Source organism: Phalacrocorax aristotelis, chromosome 5, assembly GCF_949628215.1.
Source record: "Phalacrocorax aristotelis chromosome 5, bGulAri2.1, whole genome shotgun sequence".
Classification (NCBI taxonomy): Eukaryota; Metazoa; Chordata; class Aves; order Suliformes; family Phalacrocoracidae; genus Phalacrocorax; species Phalacrocorax aristotelis.
This window is the reverse complement of record NC_134280.1, coordinates 16,908,246-16,928,549: the sequence shown is the minus strand read 5'-3', so window position 1 is coordinate 16,928,549 and position 20,304 is coordinate 16,908,246. Positions and strand designations below refer to the sequence as shown.

Here is a 20,304-nt window from a genome sequence, read left to right as displayed (position 1 = left end):
GGCGGCCCTTGTGCGAGCCGCGGTGTGAGGGGCGGGACGCGAGTGAGGAGGGGCGGTAAAATGGCGGCGGCGGCGCGCGGGCTGCTGGCGGCCGGGTTGTTCCGCGGGCAGGTGGCGATCGTCACCGGCGGCGGCACCGGCATCGGCAAGGCCATCGCCGCCGACTTGCTGTCTCTAGGTGGGCGGGGGGGCTCCGCGGGGAGCCCCGTTGGGGGGGAGCGGGGCCCGGCGTGAGGTGAAGACGGGGGATGGAGTTTGAGGGGGCGGATGAGGGAGCGCTCGGGCGCTGTGGTGTGTTTTGGGGGCAGGGTCTGCTCTGTGAGGGGGTCTGTGGGTGGGACGTTGTGACAGGAGTCAGCGAATAGCGAGGTGAGGTTGATGTGGGGCTATACCTTTTGACCTGCTGGCACTTAAAAGGTGTGCCCTTTTAAATTGTGCGGTCAAAGAGACGTTATGTTGAACTCGGACCCTTTCTCTCGTACTCCTTCTTAAGCGAGATTTTGTCTCACTTAACTGGAGGATTTACCTGATTTACCTGAATTTTACAGAGTAGTATGGTTTTGAACTGTTATCTGCACAGTAGGCTCAGAGAGCTTGTGCTTCTGTCTCAGTGCTTGTGACAGAATGTCCTGAAGTTAAAGTGTATGTTCAGCGGGTGCTTTGTGGGTTTTCTTTCCATGCCAATGACAGTGGTAAAATCTGGAGTGAAAGGCACTCTTCTGAGTCATCCACCTTGCAACACCTTTTGTGCAGGTTTCAACATAAGTAGTAGGGATCATCTGCATCAGACTGGTTTCGGGTAATGTTTATTATTGTGACTGGATTCACTGTCTTTGAAATACCAGCACAAGCATAATGCCTCACGGTGCCACGCTCCCTGTGGTTTGCGCTGTTGAAATGTGCACCACGTCGTTTCACTGCATAGTAAAGAACTTTCTTTGTTAAAATAGACTGTCTGCTGGGAGACATCTCTGCCTCTTCTGGCCTTTGTTGCCCCAGCTTTCCAATAGCTCTGTGGTGCTGAAGTGAGGGCTAGTTCTGCTACGTTTGCATCGCTGGGTTTTTTAAGGTGTCCTTATGTGCTTCCTTAAAGAGATGCATCATCACACTGTTGGCTGATGGTGTTACCCAGTTACCTTAAAATTGTACTTAATTTGATCGGCATTATTTTTCTCAAGCAAAATACAAATAACAAGAGTGTATGTCCATAACATCCTAAACAGAAAACGAGGCTGCAAACCTCTACACAGCAAGTGTGAGAAAATGAAGAAAGACCTATGGCTTAAGTTTGTCTGAAAAACCTTCCTTACCTGCAGACTTGCTGGCTAATCCTGACAAGATGATGACTGGGAACTATTTCCATGTATACCTTGCACTTTAGGCTGTATTTTTTTGGAGGGGGGCTTGCTGGACAGAGAATGCTGGTAGGAGCAGTGACAGACAGTGCCAGTCATGATGTATACTGTTTTTATAACCAGTTTCCTTTGAAACCTTCTGGACAGATTTAAACCTTTCACCTAGAAATTTGTGCTCTTTCCCCCGCAACCATATGAGGAAATGATCTGGTCATTCTTTGTGAAGAAAAATAAGCAAAGTATTGTCAGCTTGTACAGTAAGTACCAGATGTTCCTCAGTGAGTTAGAATATCCCCCCTCCCCCAAGTAGCATATTTAGCAAAAATATTGTCTTTCATTGGACCTTATTCTAAATCAGTGTGTACTTAAGTTGATAAATATAACTGTGCTACTGTGATTTAGTATTTTGTGTTAATCTGTAATTGTATGTGCCATTTTATGAGCTCTAACCTGTGTTAGTCAGGTGCTTGTGCAGGTGACTTAATTTAAAACATCAGGAGGCCTCAGAGACTAATATGTTTACATGTGTTGTTTTAAGAAGCCACTGATTGAAGGTGAAGCTCCTATCCATTCCTAGGGATATGTAGTTGCAGCACTTCCTTCTTCCTTCTGGAAGAATTAAACTCTTCTAAGTTTTATGTATAGTTTTACAAGACAGCCTGAGCCAAATGAACAGCTTGCTGCTCTTTACTCCCACTAGTTATTTTGAGTTGATTTGGGTGTTTGTTTGATCACATGAGAGGCCAAATTCCACTCAGTAAAATAGTAACAAAGAAAATACCCACCTGACAAGATGTTAACATTTTTTTTTTTAGCTGGCCGAGGGTGTTGAATTCACTTGTGTTAAAGCAGATGAGCAGCAGAGCTGGTATGAGGGGATAGCTTCTGCTGGGATGCTGAGATTATGGAAGGAGGGAACAGGGAGCAAGATCTCCTTGCCTACTTGGCATTGGAAGCTAGTAACTTGCTTATCCATGATACAAAATTGCATGCCTCCTGGATTGGCACTGGGAATTAATTTGATGTGGTCTGTTTTAGTCTATGTAGTAGCAATTGGTGAAGCCTTAAAGCAGTCTGTCCCGAGTCTGCTGGTGTGACAGAAGAAACTAACAGATTGTAGTGTGAGTGCTTGCCATTAATTTGGAACCCGCATTGTTTTTCTCTGAAGAAGAGTCCTGCTGCCTCCAAATGCTGAAAAAAAACAGCAGGCATGAACTCCTGCCTAGCTTTTTCCTCTTCTTTCTGAGCTAGGATTCTACAGTCTGTGGCAGTGCAATGGGAAAGCCTCTGTTCCTGCTCTCTGTAGTCTGTGGATAGGGTTTAATCTTGTGAGGCTATTGTCCTTTCCTTCAGACTCTGTAGGGTTAAAAAGCAGAGCGTTACATTTGCTCACCACTACTCTAAATTACAACCAGGCATACAGTAAGATTATTTTTGTGGTTTTAGGAGCAAGCATTTTTTGTAATCAAGACCTGCTGAAACATCTTTAAATCGCATAATTGATAAATGAGGCAGCTGTGAGCAGAGGCAGCAAAAGTGATGTCTGAAAGCTACTTTGCTGACTCTGCAACTCACAGCCTAGCTCCTCTTCTGGAGGAAGGAGAGGGAACCTTGTGGACATTTTTCTGATTGCTCTTTTCCTGGCACAGTGGGATCTTGTTCCTAAGAAGCACCTGACATCAGTCATTCTCTCTCTTGCAAGAACTTTAACACTGTATCTTCTAGTCAGTGACTAATAAACACACACCCTACAAGATATCTTCATGATGTTATTAAAAAACTAGCATAACTGTAATTTTAACTGCTTTAGCTGAAGGTTATTTCATTTTGTCTCTACAGGTTGCAGTGTTGTTATTGCCTCTCGTAAATTTGACCGATTAAAAGCTGCTGCAGAAGAACTGAATAATACGTTTTCTTCCATAAGTCCTGCCAGAGTGACTCCCATACAGTGCAATATCCGCAAAGAAGATGAGGTAAAGACTAGAGATCTCGTTCTGGGCCTTAACATGTCAAAAGTATATTGTGTGTAGAAATTCTCAGATCTCCAAAGGTCTTTTCTGGCCCTCTCAAAAGTGTCTTAGATCAGGAGAGATGTGCAGTAAAGCACTGTTAAATTGATCTAGATAAAGATGTGGTTTCTGAGGGAAGGCCATTTGTTAGCTACCTGAGCAAGAAAGCATTTTTAATTGCAAATATTTTTCTGACCATGCATGCGTATTTCAGGTATTTCTGGGAGAAGCAGGTCTCCAAACTACAGCCAAGCTGGAGCTCGCTTAGCATGGTTCTGTGTCACATTCATGACAGCAGTGAGGGGGTGTTAACTTGTGAAGATGGAGACCTCAGAATGGTTCCTTCAAAGAGGAAGTCACGGCTTGAAAAATCAATGCTTGTGACTTGACCCAAGTGCTCTGTGTTGTCAGTTTGCTTGTATTAAAGAAAAAACCCCATAGGTATTATTATTATTATTTTCAGCCATGTTTCAATTTTGGTTACAATTTAAGGTGTGCCTCATTACAAGTTCTGTTACTATCCCAGTTGAGTTTTCTTTTTTCTTCATGTTATAAAACTGGAAGATCAAGAGCAAAAGTATTTAATCCAGGTTCTTCAGAAGTCTGTATTCACCTCCTAATTTTTTGATCTGTGTAATTAAATATTTAGAAGTACAGCATCAGGTGAGACTTTTAACTTATTGAAGACAGCTAGAAAATATTTCACTAGCCACTGATTGCTACATTTTTCTTAACCTTTCAAAGTCTTTGTTAAATGCTAGCATAACTTAAAGAAATAGTAATGACCTTCAGTAGCTACATAGATTCTGGAAATATCCTAATATACAACCATAAAGCAAATAAAAATAACATTCTTCCCTCATGGAACAGCTTGTGCCATAAAATATTTATAGTGATATACTTAGACTTGCTTTCCTGAAGGAGATGAACCCTGGGGCTGTGCAGTATGCCACTTCACCTACCAGTGAGTTTTAGGTTTGTACTTACTAGCATCAGCGGCGCAATATAATAGATTATGACAGATGTCAGAGGGCAACTTATATGATTAAAGCTACAGGAAAGAAAGAGGTAAAGAGACAGAAAAGGCTTAATCCTTCTTTCATGCCACTGTTCTTGCAGAAAGTACTCTGGCATGAATCTTATTTCTGCATCAGTTTTAAAATTAATTTAGTGGGAACTGCAGTGTTCTGAGATGGTAAAGGGCTTGGACGATGAAATGAGGTATTCCTCCACTTAACAAACTACCGCTTCTCCTTTGTTTCCTGTTTATTGAGTGTGGCTAAATACATATTTGACAAAACAGTCTTAGGTGGCTTTGGAAACTTTTTCTGAAGCTGCTTTTAAAGCCTTTTTTAATAGTTCTGTGTTACAGGTAGCCATGCTGATACTTGAAGAAACTTCTGTCTTTGCTATTACCCTGCAATTTCATCATAGAATTGTCTTGTTTCCAGTTTAGTTTTAAGCTCTGATCAGTTACAGACACCCAGAACTTAGAACTTTTCATACGATATCAGGTGTCTCCTGCTGGTGGAAGTTCTTGTAAACCATTGTAATTTCATATCCATATCTGTTAAAGAGAGGGTTCAGAGGAAAAAAGGTAGATTAAACTCCAATCTTGAATTTGTCATTGACTGAGTCATTGACTCAGTCTTATAGCTTGACTCACTTCAGTTCTCCAACTGCTCTTACTTCTTTCTGTTGAAGTCCTATTTAATAAAAAATCACTATGAAAATTTCATAAGCCTTTTGTGGAAGTTTTGAATAAGGAATGCAATTTCTGTTGCTTGTTAACATAAGAACTTAGATGTACCCACTAAACAAATATTTATCCATTCCAGATGCCCATTTCCAAGACCAGATATTTTTACTGGCTAGAGACATCTTGTGATTTTTGTTCTTTAGCTCTTGTTTTTCTGGCTCTGTCCTCCTCCATTAGTTTTTCAATGCTGAGATTCTCAGATTGCTGAATCCTGGCCACTTGTTACTTAATTTCTAAAGTTACTATTGGACCAGAAATGTATGGATCAGTTTCAGCTTTTAAATTTGTAGTGAGGATAGCACTTAGGTGGTTAGTGTTTGTAAGTTGAAGCTAGATAAACCTAAATTAACAATTGGTAGCTTGCACTGCTAAAAACTGTCAGAACTGAGGGATGTGGCAGATTTTCCACAATCCACTGCTCACTATTGCTTATTTTTTATATTTGCTAAAAGCAGCAATGGTGAGTACTTTTTCTTTCTAATTTGCACTTGATTGTCTTGCGGAAACTAGAGGAGAAGTACCTTTGGGCTTCTACTTACTCTAAAAGAGCATTGTACATCCACTTTCAAAACCTATTCCATTCTTAACCTAAAATTTAGCACCTGGGACTTGGAGTCTTAGCAACAGGGATCAGTGAAAGATGTAGTGAAGGATTTTCTAGCCTAGGAGGTAAATCTTGAGCAGAGGCAACACAGCAATATAACCTAGTAGCTTCATGTTTATAATTGAAGATGGGGTGACAGGGCATTTAAACTCTTGGCTTCCCTCCCTAAAGAAACAAGACTTGTACAACTGTGTTGGCTCTGTATGCTATTCATTTGTAGCTTTACAATTCATTGTCTGGTTTCAGCTCAGTATGAGTGAAGAGTGTTTACCTCAGAAATTTGTGGAAGCACGTTGTTGGGTAGAGAGGACGGCCTCTATAAGTATTGCCTGTGAGACATTGCATCCTCTTTCTCAGCTCTTCTGCCAGGTATCAAAGATTGTGTGAAGGCAAAAGACCTCATGAAGGTTTCAACACAGGAAAAAACTTAGGAGTTGAAGCCTTCTTAGATATCAGAACTGATCCATCACAAGCAACAAAGCTCAGGAAGCTTCCTGAAGAACTACATAATTCATTTAGTATATCCTTTTCTGACACCTTGCTGAAACCTTTCTAAGGGTAGATCTTTCTCTTAAAGAAAGCTACTGTGATCACCTGTAGGAACAAGCCATCTGTTCTTACTGTAGCATGCTTTTTTTTTTTAATTCCTCCATCCATTGTTTTGCATTTCTCTGAAGGCTCTTACTGATTTTTGTCCTGGTTTTAATTTTATAGTCAGGCAAACTGGAGGGAGAGACTTTGCATAGAGGAGACCTAAGAAAGATGAAAGTGCTTTCAAAATTGACAGGTGATTCCCCCCCCACCCCCCCCCCCCAGCAAATCTTAAAGGAACTGACCTGCTTTGAAGATGATGCAGGTTATTCCTCTTGTGTGCCCTAGTTTGAATCTTGTGAAATTCCAGCATTAGAAGATTCTTCCCTCATCACATAGTGCAATATGTCTGTTAGAGCTCGCTCTGGCTGAGGAAGAGTCAAAGAAGGTGCAGTGAGTTAATGGCTGCAGAAGCTTGATGGCAGATATCATGGGAACAGCTTAATGAAATCACATTTTTAAGTCTCTTAATCTTCATCCTCAGACGCCCTCTTGCTTCCTAGCAAAGCTTACTTTTTTTTTAATGTGCAAGAAATAATCTTGCTTGATGGAGGATTTTCAACCACTGCATAACCTGTCAGGCTTATTTCTGTCATGAGTTTGCTGGTGCTGCTTTTGGCTAGTTTTCCATTCAGTGTTTTGTAAAGGATAACCAACCTACAAACCTGTTATGTTTTCAGAGATGAAGGAGCAGAGGGTTCTGGAATGCTGGTAAGAGCACCTGAGGCATCTGTTCTTCTGTCTTCATCCTGAAGCAGTGATTGTGCACGGGTCCCTTATCCTGTGGTCTGGAGTGTATGTAGTGATTAACATTGCTTCTTATTAATTATGAAGCTGAAGTGATTTTAGTTATTTGGGTATTTTCTAGCACTGCCCACATTGTGTTGAATATAACAAGAGCAGGTCAGTTTGTTCTTGCTGAGACACAGGCCAGACTGCTCTGTGTGTGTGTCTTTTCAAACCAACCTCTTTTCCCAGAATCCAAGCATCTAATTAATTAATTCCAGTGTGTCAGTGGAATGGTGGCCAGAGTGGAGGAGAGAGTCCCCATCCTTTTTCCATTGTGAAAAGAGCTTTCTATTTATCTTTGTAGGTGCTGGGAAGGGGAAGCGTGTGTTTGTGTGTCTCAAATGTTAAGCTACAACAAATCTATTGACAAGGGAAAGAAAGACATGAGGAACTTTTTATCCTTGTAAAGCCTTTGTGCTGTATGCTCTGGACAAACATTTTTTTTTTAACTGGTATCTAGATAAGGAGAAGATGTATATCTAGGTCAGTGGAAGATAAAACCTTGTACTTATAGTAGGCCGCTGCTCTTGAAGTCAGCAGTTCAGAATTCTGTGCACAGTGTCCCCTTTCCATAGTTGAGCTCCAGCAACAACTGCTGCTGGAACAGACCCCAAGGGGCTACTATTTAGCACTTACCTTGTGTCTGAGTTCACCAGTAGCTTTTCTTTTCCAATAAACTTTATAGCCTAGCATAGTCTCAATTAGTTTATAAATACTTAATCCTGTCTGTGTGAAGCCTGTAATGGAAGAATGCGGCTTGGTGGGGAGCTGTGGATAAGAGATTCCTGATGTACTTCAAAATAACACAGCAATAACACAAAATAAAAATACCTGTGCAAAATCACTGTGCAAAAATGCCTACTAGTTCCAGTCCCCAATTAGCAAATCTCTAACACTCTGTAGTGGGTAGTTTGCCTGTTGAGTTTTATTCAAGTTCAAGGTGACCTGTGAATGCATGTGAGCATTTGTCCCTTTTCCCTGTTAGCGAGTACTGTCATCTCCGTGATCTGTGAAAGTGTGCTACTGCGTAACGCTTTTGAGTTGCAGTCACACAAGAAAGGTCCTTACTGAAGAGATAACAGGTCTTCTGGTTATATCTGAAGTGCCTGATTTTGTTCTTTTCAGTCTTTTTCAGAAGAATGCCCTAAACTGTTAGCTCTACCTTGTGCTGTTTTGATTTGTGTCCAGAGAGAGTCCTTATTAGCTTTTTTAATGAAGTTCTTTCTGTGTTGATTTTGAATATTTAGGAATAGAAAGGAATTTTCTTTAGTTCTTACTGTAATTTAAATCTGTTCTACCAGACCCTCTTTCTCACTGTGCTGGTGGCTGCTGTCACCATGTTTACTGTAACTGGGAGAAGCACTGCAGCGATGGTTTCTCTACAACACAGAAGATATTGTGAAGACTGCTACAGTTGGAGCCATCTGAGCTGTCAGCAGAGAGCCTACTAGCTTTTGCTGGCTTTAGGCAAGCAGAACTGATATGGGTTGGTTTTTTTTATTGCCCTGACAATATGGTGCGGCAAGTAGGAACAGCAACAGAGTTTCTTAAGATATAACGTGTGAACATGTGATCTGTCATAGCAGGTTTTGTTCACATGTTAAAAACTTGCTTGTAATGTATTTTCTCAGTGGATTTTTTTCTGTTAATTTGCTGTTTGTAGGGTGTTTCTTTTACTCTTCTTAACATTTCCCTTTTCTCTCTCTCCCCCTCTGCCCCAGCCTGAATAGCCTTAGTCTGTTCAAACATTCCTTTACTGAAACCGTTTCCCTTCCATAACGGAACCCATACTTAAGTGACCTATGGAGAACAATATTCAAAGCAAGATTCTCAGGCTGATGGGGAGAAGAGTCTGATTTGCTGCCTAGCGAAACACAACTTACTTTTCCCTGTTTGTGAGCAAACCTGGAAGTGTTTCTGGCACAGTGGTGAAAATGGGCAACCTGAGGGCAGCAGAGCAGAATTTTGGATTGTCCTAAAAAGCACGCACAGCCTGCTCACCATGGAGTCCTGTTAAACCATCTTGAACTGTTAGCAGCAAAAGCTGTAAGGCAGCTATTTATGAGACTGAGTTGGTGATACTCTTGGTGAGATACAGATCGTGCGTTGCTTGTTCTTTTATTTCTGATGTTTTCTACTGCTAACTCAATAGAGAGGAAGGTTGACTGATATCCTTCCCCTCGTCAAATCTGTTTCAGCAGCAGCATCGCTCCTGCTCTTTGGTTTTTTGGGTTTTTTTGGTCTGTGTTTTCTTTGACCACAGATACTAGATTAACTTTTTATACATGCTTGAGAAGGAATAACTGATGCATGGTATCTAGTTATGGTTGGTAATGTAAGCAGGAAACAGTCATGTTGTCCCATTTCCCCTGTTTCTTGAGATAAAGGTTAAATTATTAAGCAGTTGCTATAGAGTTCTTATTACTATCTTGTAACAGGAAAAAATAAATTGGCTCTGGTAGCTGTAAAATCTTTGAATGCTTTGGAATACATTCCCTCCAGAAGTTCTCTGTGTTTAGTGTGTGCGGCAAAACCGCTGTACTTCCAAAACAGAACACAATGCAAAAGGCTTAGAGCCTAGCTCTAGCTCCTAGAGCTTAGCTCACAGCCTGTAGCTCAGATCAGGTCAGCGTTAGAGCTAGGTTTAGATTCTCAAAGTTTTTTTCCTTCCATATGAACTTAAAGGCACTCCTCTTCTGCACTGACAGCTCTTAGAGTGAATAAAATGTCTATTGCTATTTGCTGTTAATAACTTCTCGGAGTACCCAAAGGTAAATAGCACCAGACAGTGTTCTTAATCATAAGTATTCATCCTGCATATAGAACAGAAGGTATCTATGTAGTCAAATATTCACCCTTCTTTTGCTAAAGAAGACAACTTGTAGTATTTCCAGCACTTCTTAGAGTTCATGTTTTGTAGGGTAACAAACTAACTTTCCTGGTCTGCGTAGGAGGATCGGCTGTTTCCAACTCCTATGTCAGAGCTTTAGTGAATGTACAGAACTAGGTAAGAATGTTAAAACTTCACAAGATGACTTATGTTTTCTATTTAAAATGCTCGGGTATATGGGTCAGATCAGAAAACCAGTAGCTACCTTATATGGAACCCTTCCAGCATCTGATGTGAACACCCCCACCCTTGTGAAAAATGTCAGGAGATTCTTAGTTAGGCCTTAAGTAGCAGGCTTTTGTGTGTGTTATTTTCCCAAACCTTCAGCAGCTTCAGTCCCCTTCTTCTTTCAGTGCTGGTATTTTATGTAGCACCTACATTAAGCCAGGGAGATTTCCTAAGTAAACATGGACTCAGCCCAATCCTTTTTGGCTGACTAAACCTGTCTTACCAATCTTCCAGCCTCTCTGAAGGCTGATACCTCCTCGTTATGTGTGAAAAGGATACGAGAGAAAAAATACTGTCTGAGAATGAAATTGGGTATATAGCTTAATCAGCGTACCACACTAACAAATATTGTTTAAGGTAGAAGCTTTGGTGAAGTCGACACTGAGTCTGCATGGGAAGATTGACTTCCTGGTGAATAATGGCGGGGGCCAATTCGCCAGTCCTTCTGAAGCCATCCGTGCCAAAGGCTGGAATGCTGTGATAGACACAAATCTGACAGGGACCTTCTACTGCTGCAAAGCAGGTAAGGACTGAATGTTAAGCTTTTTTTCATTTATTTGTTTTGGTTTTTACAGCAATGCCAGAAGACAGGAAATGTTAAGTTTCCCTACCTTCTTTTCTTCACACACTTATCTGACGGTGGATATTTGTTTTCATGACTCATCCAAAGCTTTACATTCAGCTGTACATTACATTTGTTCCTATATGCGAACATACATTTAGGCAAGTATGATCTTGTTAAGGCCACATTTGGGGAGTCAGTTGGCTTGGATACCCATTTAAAAGACTATGGGAAAACCACTTAACTTCTGTGGCCTGTATTCACTATGTGTAACGCAGGAAAAGATTTCTCTCCCACCAGGGATGTAAATTTAAAGTCAAATTTAAGTATGAGACATGATTCTCAGATGGCATTGGGAACTTGGAAATGAAGGTAATTCGCATGGAAGCATGAAATCTTGATTTCCACCAAAAGGCTTCTTGACAAACACTGAGCCTTACCTGGACCACACCCGTTGTCTCACCAATCCAGTGGTGAGGCTGTGGTACAAAGAGCAGATTGTTCATTTAAACCTGCACAGGAAATGTGTAGTGTAATTGGAGTTAAGACTTCAAAATTGGCTTCCAGTTGACAAGTTCAGTTGTATGCATTTCTTCTGATATTTATAGGTTATCTTCCTCCTTCATACAGTGTACAATGCCTGGATGGAGGAACATGGAGGAGTCATTGTCAACATTACTGCTGCCGTGAGAAATGGGTTTCCTGGAATGTCGTAATATATATTTTATCTTTATATATTCCTGTTTGTTTTGTTTTGGTTTTTTTTCCCTAGAAGTACTGATTGCTCCTAAATGCTTCATTTTAGGAAGGTGTGCACTGGGCAGCAGTAGAGTATTAAAATACAGCAGTCAGGTCAAGAGAGAGCAATAGTATCACTTGGCTGTATGTGTGGAGATCTCTTACTAATTCAGTAGAGACTACACGAGTAAATGGCATCTCTGGTCTCTGTCAGCTTGTTTATAAGAAACTATGAAGCAAGGCTTGCCAGTAAACCTTTAACTGGAAATTATATGCTAGCGGGACTGGTTGCACTGAAATGTAACTTGTCTCTCTCCAAATTTCTGGAGGGTTTGCAAGAACTGGCACCTGTTGTCTTCTTCTACTGTCAGTTTACAGGTCTCGATAGTCTAATGAGTTATCGGAGTTGGACTGGGAGTAGGTGAATAGGAGGAACATTTCTAGTACGTTACCAGGTTTTGGTTTTGTCCTTCGGGTCACGTAATGCCTGCCTTTCCCATTGTCTGTTTTACTCTCACTTCATAGCCATCTTTCTTGTAGACAGTCTCTGCAGAGAATCAGTTCTATTTGCTCTGCTCCTTTCTTGACTGGGGGAAGGCTTGTGGGTACAAACATATTAACGTGTTTGTAGTTCTTGTATACTGACACAGTGGCTGCATGAAAATGCAGCACCCTCTCCATATCCTTATGTGTGCTGTATTTGCTCAAGTTCCTTTACCCTCAAATGGAGGTGAGCAGGAGTCTTCTGCTTTGAAACTTTTCCTCCAAAAAAGTTCCGATTTGTTGAAAGAGAAATAATGCCTAGAAAATTGTTTCAGTTATTTTATTCTGCTGCATTTTGACAGTTTCTTAATTGAAAAAAAAAATCTGAATTCCTTCTTTGAAACTACCTTTTTTTTAAACTTTGAAATTGAATTTCTATTGAAGAAAATACAAAAATATAACTTGAGCAAATGTTACATTACCTCTCTTTGTCCTGATTCAGGGTTAAAAAAATTTCAAAATTTAAAATTTTGAAGGAACAGCAGAATATTTTTTCACTATCTTATTCTTGGCAGTACAAAATAAATTTAGAGATCCACATGGTGGTGCTGAAGCTACAGTTATTTGAGTTTCTCCACTCTGGTTAGGTCTGTTTGAATTGTCACAGCAAATAGGCTGAAGCTATATTTGACAGTTGAACCAAGAGATAAAAAACATAATTCTGAATAACAGTGGAAAAAAGTTTCCCAAATAACTGTTGTGTGTGGATGTAGACGGATAGACAAAACTACTTTCATTTTAAATTCCTGTTGAATTGATACTTCTTTTAGAAATGTACTATTGAAAAAGACTTGTCTTTACAAGTCCAGCCATGACTCATGCCAAAAATCACCTGAAACAGTTTCTCATAAGTATTAATTTTGAACATGAAACTAGCCAAATTTGTTTGCTCACAGTATGCCTGGAGATTAGTTATTTTTGGCCTAAACATATGAATAAGTTTTTTCTTAAGTTTTTCTTACTCCTTTTCTGGTATTTGAGAAGCTATTGTATTTATTTCATCTAAGTCTGCTTTGCTAGGCTAAAGGTACTAAACTCTTAGTTTCCTCTGAGTCCCACTTTCTGTTATTCATCCCTGTAGTAATTTTCTCTGTATTTGTTCAAGCTTGTAATAATTTCAGACTAGTTTCCTATAGCAGCCAGGTGTATAAGATCACTCTGCCTATGGTCGTCTCTCTCTCCATCCACCTATACTAATTTTTGAATGGTGGCTTATTTTAATCATGTTTGTCAGATGATCCAAACTATATTTCGGACCACTGTCCTTCCAAGTGTTGCTTTACCTGTGCAGTCTACCTTTCATAGTTTTACACAGTTTGAACTTTGCCTCCAATTGTTTTTCATTTTATAAGCCTGCTTCTGCAGTAGAGTGTAGCTGACCTCAGGTCACATTGGGTAAGAGATGATAAGTATGTCCAGAAATGGCAGGAAATCATAGTATAGCTTCTTTAAACTGTGAAGGTATGGTCAAACATACAAACTAGAAAATCTCACTCTCAAATGGTTGGTCCAGCCATAGAAAGCTACTGTGACTACCCTAGTGAGGCTGCAGTAGAATTAACAATGGGCACTGTAGGCTTCTTTTGTTTTCTTTTCCAAATAGGCATACAGGAGCTGCAAGAGCTGCAGTGAATAATCTAACCAAGACTTTAGCTTTAGAATGGGCCCACAGTGGTGTAAGAATCAACAGCGTTGCTCCTGTAAGTAACGGCAAATGATCTGACTAAACTTAGCCATCATACATCTTCATGGTTAAAACTTCAAGACCAAAAAGGATTTTAAAATCTATAACCTGTAACTGTTTGTGGTTTAATTCTGTATTTATTTATAATTCCTTCATCTACGTTCTTCAGGTAATTTGAGTGTTCTGTAGGGTTTGGATGACAAGCCAGAGGTGGGATAAAATTGCTTCTGCTGTCTCCTTTGACTTTTTTCTAGCTTAATGAAGTGATACCTGGGAGGAGCTGGTGACCTGTCTTACAAACCCTTGACAAAAAATTACCAAATGCTTTGTGTTTCAGTAAAGGTTACATTATTTCTGAGTTCACAAAACTTTTTCTATTTAAGGCTCAGGTATGCTGATGGTTTCCACTGGTGTTTACAAAGTTATTTTGAAAATCAGAATGTGTCACAGAATGTCTTTTACTTTGTCCTCTACATGTTGAGTTAGGTTAGTTTTAGACATCAAAAAACTATTTGGAGTGCACCTTTTCTCAAAGAAATTATCTGTAAAAATCTGTGTTCCGATTTTTTTTTTTTTTTTTTTCCCAAATATATGCCAATAGGAAACCACTATACAGGTCAGCTAAAATATGCCTGCCACATTTCTGAGGAAATAAGTAGCATGTAGCAGTTGTTTTAAATAACTGTACGGAAAGAGCAGCTATATTTTCTAGTGCATGGTGCTGCAGACATAGAGGTTGTATAGAAGCCCTAGCTTTGAGATTGCCTGGTCTGTTGTGATTTATGTGATCTTCACTCTTAACCACAATTTATTTTGCACACTACTGCTTTGAAAACAAAAGAGAAAAGGTAAACTTTGTCCAGCTACTTCTACATTCAGAATTTATCTCATCTCACAGTATAGTTAAGTGTCAGATTTGTTTAACTGCTCCCTAGGAAGATCTTTCTACTGCCTTTGTAGGGTGTCTGTATATCTTGTTGTGCCTCTTGTCCTAAAACACCTGGCTCGCTTTCTTTGGCATAGCACAGAATGCTTAATGGTAGCTGTGTGATGATCATTCAGGTCTTACGTAGCCTCTGTGAGGCCCAACTCACCTGGAGGCTTGTTAAATACTAAGACCTACTGGCTTGTTTTTCCTGTTTGTTTTTTCTCATTTATCAAGTCTTGGGAAAGTAATTAAGACAGCATTATTACATGAATATATTTTTCAGGCATGCTAATTATCTAAGGAATCATACTAATTATACTTTATAGCACATGTGAAAATAAGTTTTTGACAAGCAAACACTTTAGTGGTTTGGCTCTTTCAGAAGTGTTTGCTAGCTTTGTTACTATGCTGGCAACAAAAATCCATGTTGTAGTTGCAGTAATACTTTATATCCTGTCACCTATATGGACACCCTAGGTCTGCAGTAGGGGTACAAAACTCCTACTGCTTTATAGGAGCAGAGTAACGTGTAAGGAGTGGGTACACAGAGAGGGAAACACACATTCTAAAAAACAGTAGTCTCACGTATGAGTTACTTCCCCTGCTCCCAAAATATAGTCACTCACAGTTCACAGATATCTTAGAAGAGAAATCTTAGCATGTATTCCACGGATGAATTAATATTTGGTTATCTTACTTAAACTTGAGTCCCAAAGATTCTGTCATAACTAATCTGTGTAACCCTGTGTTCCCATTGCTGTAGCCTTCATCTTCCCTCTCAAGTCTAAACTGGACTGTATAATCATCAGAGCAAAGACAGTCACCTTTTTCTATTTCTCTTGCAGCTAAGGAAGGAGAGTCTGAATTCTGACTCTGAAATCTGCATCCATAATTCACAATAAGATCAATCTAGTGTTCTTAGAGATTACAAGAAACTGTTGAGAACTTGGTCTTAGGGCTTTGAAGCTTTCTGCTGTAAGCGAATATGAAATGCTTCTAATTTCAAAATGGTCTTTGAGTTTCTTCTTTATATTCTCCACTTTATAGTTATTGAAGTGACAGTGGAGAACTGGAATAATCTGAATTATTGAGCTTCAATAGAGATGTGGCTAGCAGCCAAATTACCTTCTTGTATAAATTGCACTATTCCATTCAATTTAAAAACTTGCATCCAAGTGCTGTTTAGATAGTTTAATCCACAGAAAATCCCAGTAATGACAACTTCTCAATTTTACAGTTATCACAATTTAAACATAAGCAAGATAACTTAATTTTCACTATGCTCTTTTAAAATAGGGAATAGTATTTTCAGAAACTGCTGTTGCAAACTATGGAGAACAAGGTACAATGTTGTGGTTAAAGAGCATACCAAAGGTTCCTGCCAAGAGGTCAGCAGTTCCTGAGGAGGTAATGTATTTCAGAACATTTGTGATATGTCTACTTCTGTGTCTCTATTTTTAAGCCATGTTATTATTATGGAGAGTAAAAGAGACTTATTTTTGAACTGTGGTGGAATATTAAGCAAGAAAAAAGCTTGTAGTAATGTCTAGTAGTGCCAAGTGGGAGACCTAACTTGTAGTCACTGTTACATTGAAAATTTAATTTAGGTGCCTCTTACAGCTGAAGTGTTTCACAGCAGACGTTAGTTCCTGAAAAGGTTGACTTCCAGCAGGGAGGACTGAGAGAATGAATACTAATGTGAAAAAAGTGTATCTTAAAAGTACTTGGCTCTCTTCCACCAAAAATGTGCATCTTTAAACTTTTTTGTCTGATTTTTGGCATCTGATGCTGATCTTTGAGAGCTTAAGAGCTTACTGGTTTTCACCTGTTATGTACTTGATGTTTGTGTGGAAAGATGGCTTTAAGACCATTACAGTTTTTGTTACTGAGTAGAAAACATTGCTACATCTTGCCTGTAAAAATTTTTAAAAGCACCTTTGACATGAAAAATTCCCAGCAATTTAAGAAAGATTAAAATTGTCATTCTTTTTAGATCTCTCCTGCAGTGTGTTTCCTGCTATCTCCAGCTGCTTCTTACATAACTGGGATAACCATGGTCGTGGATGGTGGCCAAAGTTTATATAGCCATACCCTAGAAATACCTGGTAAGAAATGGGCTACAAAATCACAGAATCACAGGTTGGAAGGGACCTCAGGGATCATCTAGTTCAACCTTTCTAGGAAGAGCAGAGTCTAAACAAGATGGCCCAGCACCCTGTCCAGACAACTCTTGAAGGTGTCCAATGTGGCCGAGTCAACCATTTCCCTGGGGAGATTATTCCAATGGTGACTGTCCTTACTGTGAAAAATTTCCCTCTCAAGTCCAATTGGAATCTCCCCAAGAGCAATTTGTGTCCATTCCCCCTCGTCCTCTCCATGTGACTCCGTGTAAAAAGGGAGTCTCCATCTTCTTTGTAACTACCCCTTAAGTACTGGTACACGGTGATGAGATCCCCCCTGAGCCTCCTTTTCTCAAGGCTGAACAAACCAGCTCTCCCAGCCTATCCTCATATGGCAGGCTTCCCAGTCCTTTGATCATCCTGGTGGCCCTTCTCTAGACCCCTTCTAGCCTGTCCACATCCTTTTTGTATAGCGGGGACCAGAACTGTACACAGTACTCCAGGTGTGGCCTGACAAGCGCTGAGTAGAGCGCGATAGTGACTTCTTTATCTCTGCTGGTGATGCCCTTTTTGATGCAACCCAGCATCCCATTGGCCTTCTTGGCTGCAGCAGCACACCGTTCGCTCATGTTGAGCTTTGTGTCCACCAGGACCCCCAGGTCCCTTTCCACAGAGCTGCTCTCCAGCCAGGTGGACCCCAGTCTGTGCTGCACTCCCAGATTATGTTTTCCCAGGTGCATGACCTTACAGTTGCCCTTGCTGAAATTCATAAGGTTCTTGCTGGCCCACTCTTCCAGCCTATCCAGATCTCCCTGCAGAGCAGCTCTCCCTGCTGGAGTGTCTACTTCCCCACTCAACTTGGTGTCATCAGCAAACTTCATCAGGCTACACTTGATCCCGTTATCCAGATCCCTTATGAAGATATTGAATAACATTGGGCCCAGTATCGATCCCTGGGGGACTCCACTAGTGACAGGTTGCCAGTTTGAGAAAGAGCTGTTAATGCCCTTCAAGTGATTTAAAGTTGTAAAATGGGAGGACACAAAAGTAAAATGCGTAGTTTCTCAGTCAGCTAAGTATGTTGTTTTATTTATTTTGCTCAGATCATGACAGATGGCCCTCACCACCAGAAGGAAGAAATTCAGAAATGCTTAAAAAGCTGCTTTCTGGCAAGTTCAAGCCAAAGCTGTAAAAGAATGAGATTTCACCTTATTCCCATTTGGACAGTTGCTGGTAATTCTGCTTTGTGATTTGGGCTTATTCTCAGTAATATAACTTCTTTGCTCATATGTAATTCCATTGAGCACCTTGATTTTTGTTAGTTTATATTTAAAACGTGAACGGCTGTACATAGTAAATTTCTTCTCTGAAAACACTCACTGCGCTGAAAACATTCAGTCCCTTGGGAAGGGAAGGTATAAAAGACAAATTCTCCATATTTACAGGCATTAAGTAAGTAATGAAGATTCTCATTTAGGAGTGAATAATTTAAAAAATACCGGTTTTTGAAGTGAAGGGGACAGAGAGGGAATGTTTTGGAATCCTTCTATTCTGGGTGAATTTGGGAAGAGGGCAATTTAAATCTCTCTTATCATTAGTTGCATCAGTAACCCTTAAGGTAGCTGTTAGCTTTACACTATTTCTGTTCAGCCACACACTTGAGTGTTCAACAGTCTAAAGACTGAGTAGGTATTTCTCTGAAGAGAATGAAGAATAAGGCAGAACACTGTTAATGTTTCAAACTAATACAGCATATGATACTGAGAATTTTTTTAATTGTTTGCAGATATAACAATATAATGGAGCTCAGTTGGCTGAAACTTATATTTGATAATAGACTAATCAGATAATGAACTTAAGCTTTAACTTACAGGGATGGAAAGCAGTATAGATTCAACAATTTAACATGCAAAAGCTGTGGTGTATATTGCGGTGCTCTCTGCAGTATGCTGTCCTGTTAAAGGAGAACCTTGGAATCCTTTGTTTACCAGTTAAAACGCTTTCTATCCATACTGTGTTGTCTTACAATGTTAACACAATTTTGTTCACCAGTGTCTCTAAAATGGGTGTGACTTGTGATCAATGCAGAGATTCCATTTTAAAAACAGAAATCTTGCAACATATTCCTTGAAGAGGCTATATTTGTCATTACTCACTTTTTTAAATTCACTTCCAGGCAAGTGTTCCCATGGCTGAAAACTTTAATCAAAATATGAAAAATACGTGATGACTGTGTTTGCTGTAACAACTGAAATTTGTGGAATCAAGTTGCTGCTATAGAAGCAACCTCTTTAATACTTACTTTTACATTCAATCCAAAATGATCTGCCAGTTGTTTGTTCTCTGCAAAGATATTTAACTTCTGTGTCTTTCATTAAAACACAGGAACTTACATAGGTACGCGTAGATTGCTTTTTCATTAAAATCTGAACGCCGGTTTTGTGGGGGAGTTAGGGTTTGAGCCAAAACGCTTTCTCCATCTGATATATCCTCTTTCCTTAGTAACTGGGTGGTTATTTACGTGGTTGTGAGAAACTTGTACAGAGATAAAATCAGCTTTTTTCAAACCTCTTGTGCAAGGTGTATTTTGATTATTGCAAATATTAGTCCAGGGTACACAGCAAGAGAATGCCTGGAAGAAAATGCACCTGTTGGATAACTAACTCTAGAAGCCTAGGCAATTACATTTAAGTGAAATGTAGTTTGTTAAAAGATTATTTCTACAATATTAACATCTTTCTTTAAAGAAAGTTAAACATGAATAGGCTTGAGACTTGTGGAATTTACTTTCTCTTCATGCGTGACTGAGTTTCTATGATACTTGTGGACAGTACATTTGAAGTTAAATGGAAGTGAGTCGATGAAATTACTTTTATTATATCCCAGAACTGTCCTCTACAGGATTTGAGTATAAACTTCAAAACAATTATTTTATAGTGTTGCAGATTTCCTCTAACTTTGCTGGAGTCTGAATATTCATAAAGAGGGGAAGTTTATACATAATGATGGTGAATTGCGCCACTTATCTCAGTGGAATGGAACATTAGAAAGGTGTGCATTCTCCTGCATGGGAGATGTGTTCAGTCTGCAATTAATAAACTCCTCCACCAGTAAGAACTGGAACAAACCTTTCCACTTGCACTGAATGCAAGGAACTTTTATTTGACCTTGCCTCCTTCAACTTCCAGCGAAGCAATGGATGTCTTAAGATATCTAAGTTAGCTCTTCAGAAGAGGCTTGTTCTGTGTGTGCTTTTTCCCTGGCCAGAAGTTGAAATGGCCAACGTTTGTGGAGCCATAATGCACTGCAGCGTAGTGCAATAGAAGAATGTACTCAAAGTACTCTAGGGAGAAGTACGGTGTAAGAATACAGAAAATACATCCTCAAAAAGAGAAGGGGAAATATCAGTGTTCTCTACTTTTTTCTTTTTTTCAGTAATACTACTAATGTCCTTTATGTGTTGAGGCTTACTGTGCACAATATTAAAATTCTTATCACATTATA

General features: G+C 39.7%; 1 protein-coding gene across 2 annotated transcripts; it reads left to right on the top strand.

Annotated features, from left to right (window-relative positions):
* The first annotated feature begins 19 nt into the window (after positions 1-19).
* PECR (peroxisomal trans-2-enoyl-CoA reductase) lies at positions 20-19,367 on the top strand. Of its 2 annotated transcripts, XM_075093122.1 has the most exons (9): positions 21-178; positions 3,195-3,328; positions 10,583-10,748; positions 11,418-11,499; positions 13,672-13,768; positions 15,977-16,087; positions 16,674-16,785; positions 17,904-18,033; positions 18,977-19,367. In XM_075093122.1, the coding sequence occupies exons 1-8, from the start codon at positions 61-63 to the stop codon at positions 17,990-17,992; spliced, it is 909 nt and encodes a 302-aa protein (XP_074949223.1). In that variant the 5' UTR covers positions 21-60; the 3' UTR covers positions 17,993-18,033; positions 18,977-19,367. The 2 variants fall into 2 exon arrangements, with proteins under 2 accessions (XP_074949224.1, XP_074949223.1); XM_075093123.1 differs by having other exon boundaries at positions 20-178; positions 17,904-19,367.
* The last annotated feature ends 937 nt before the right edge of the window (positions 19,368-20,304 follow it).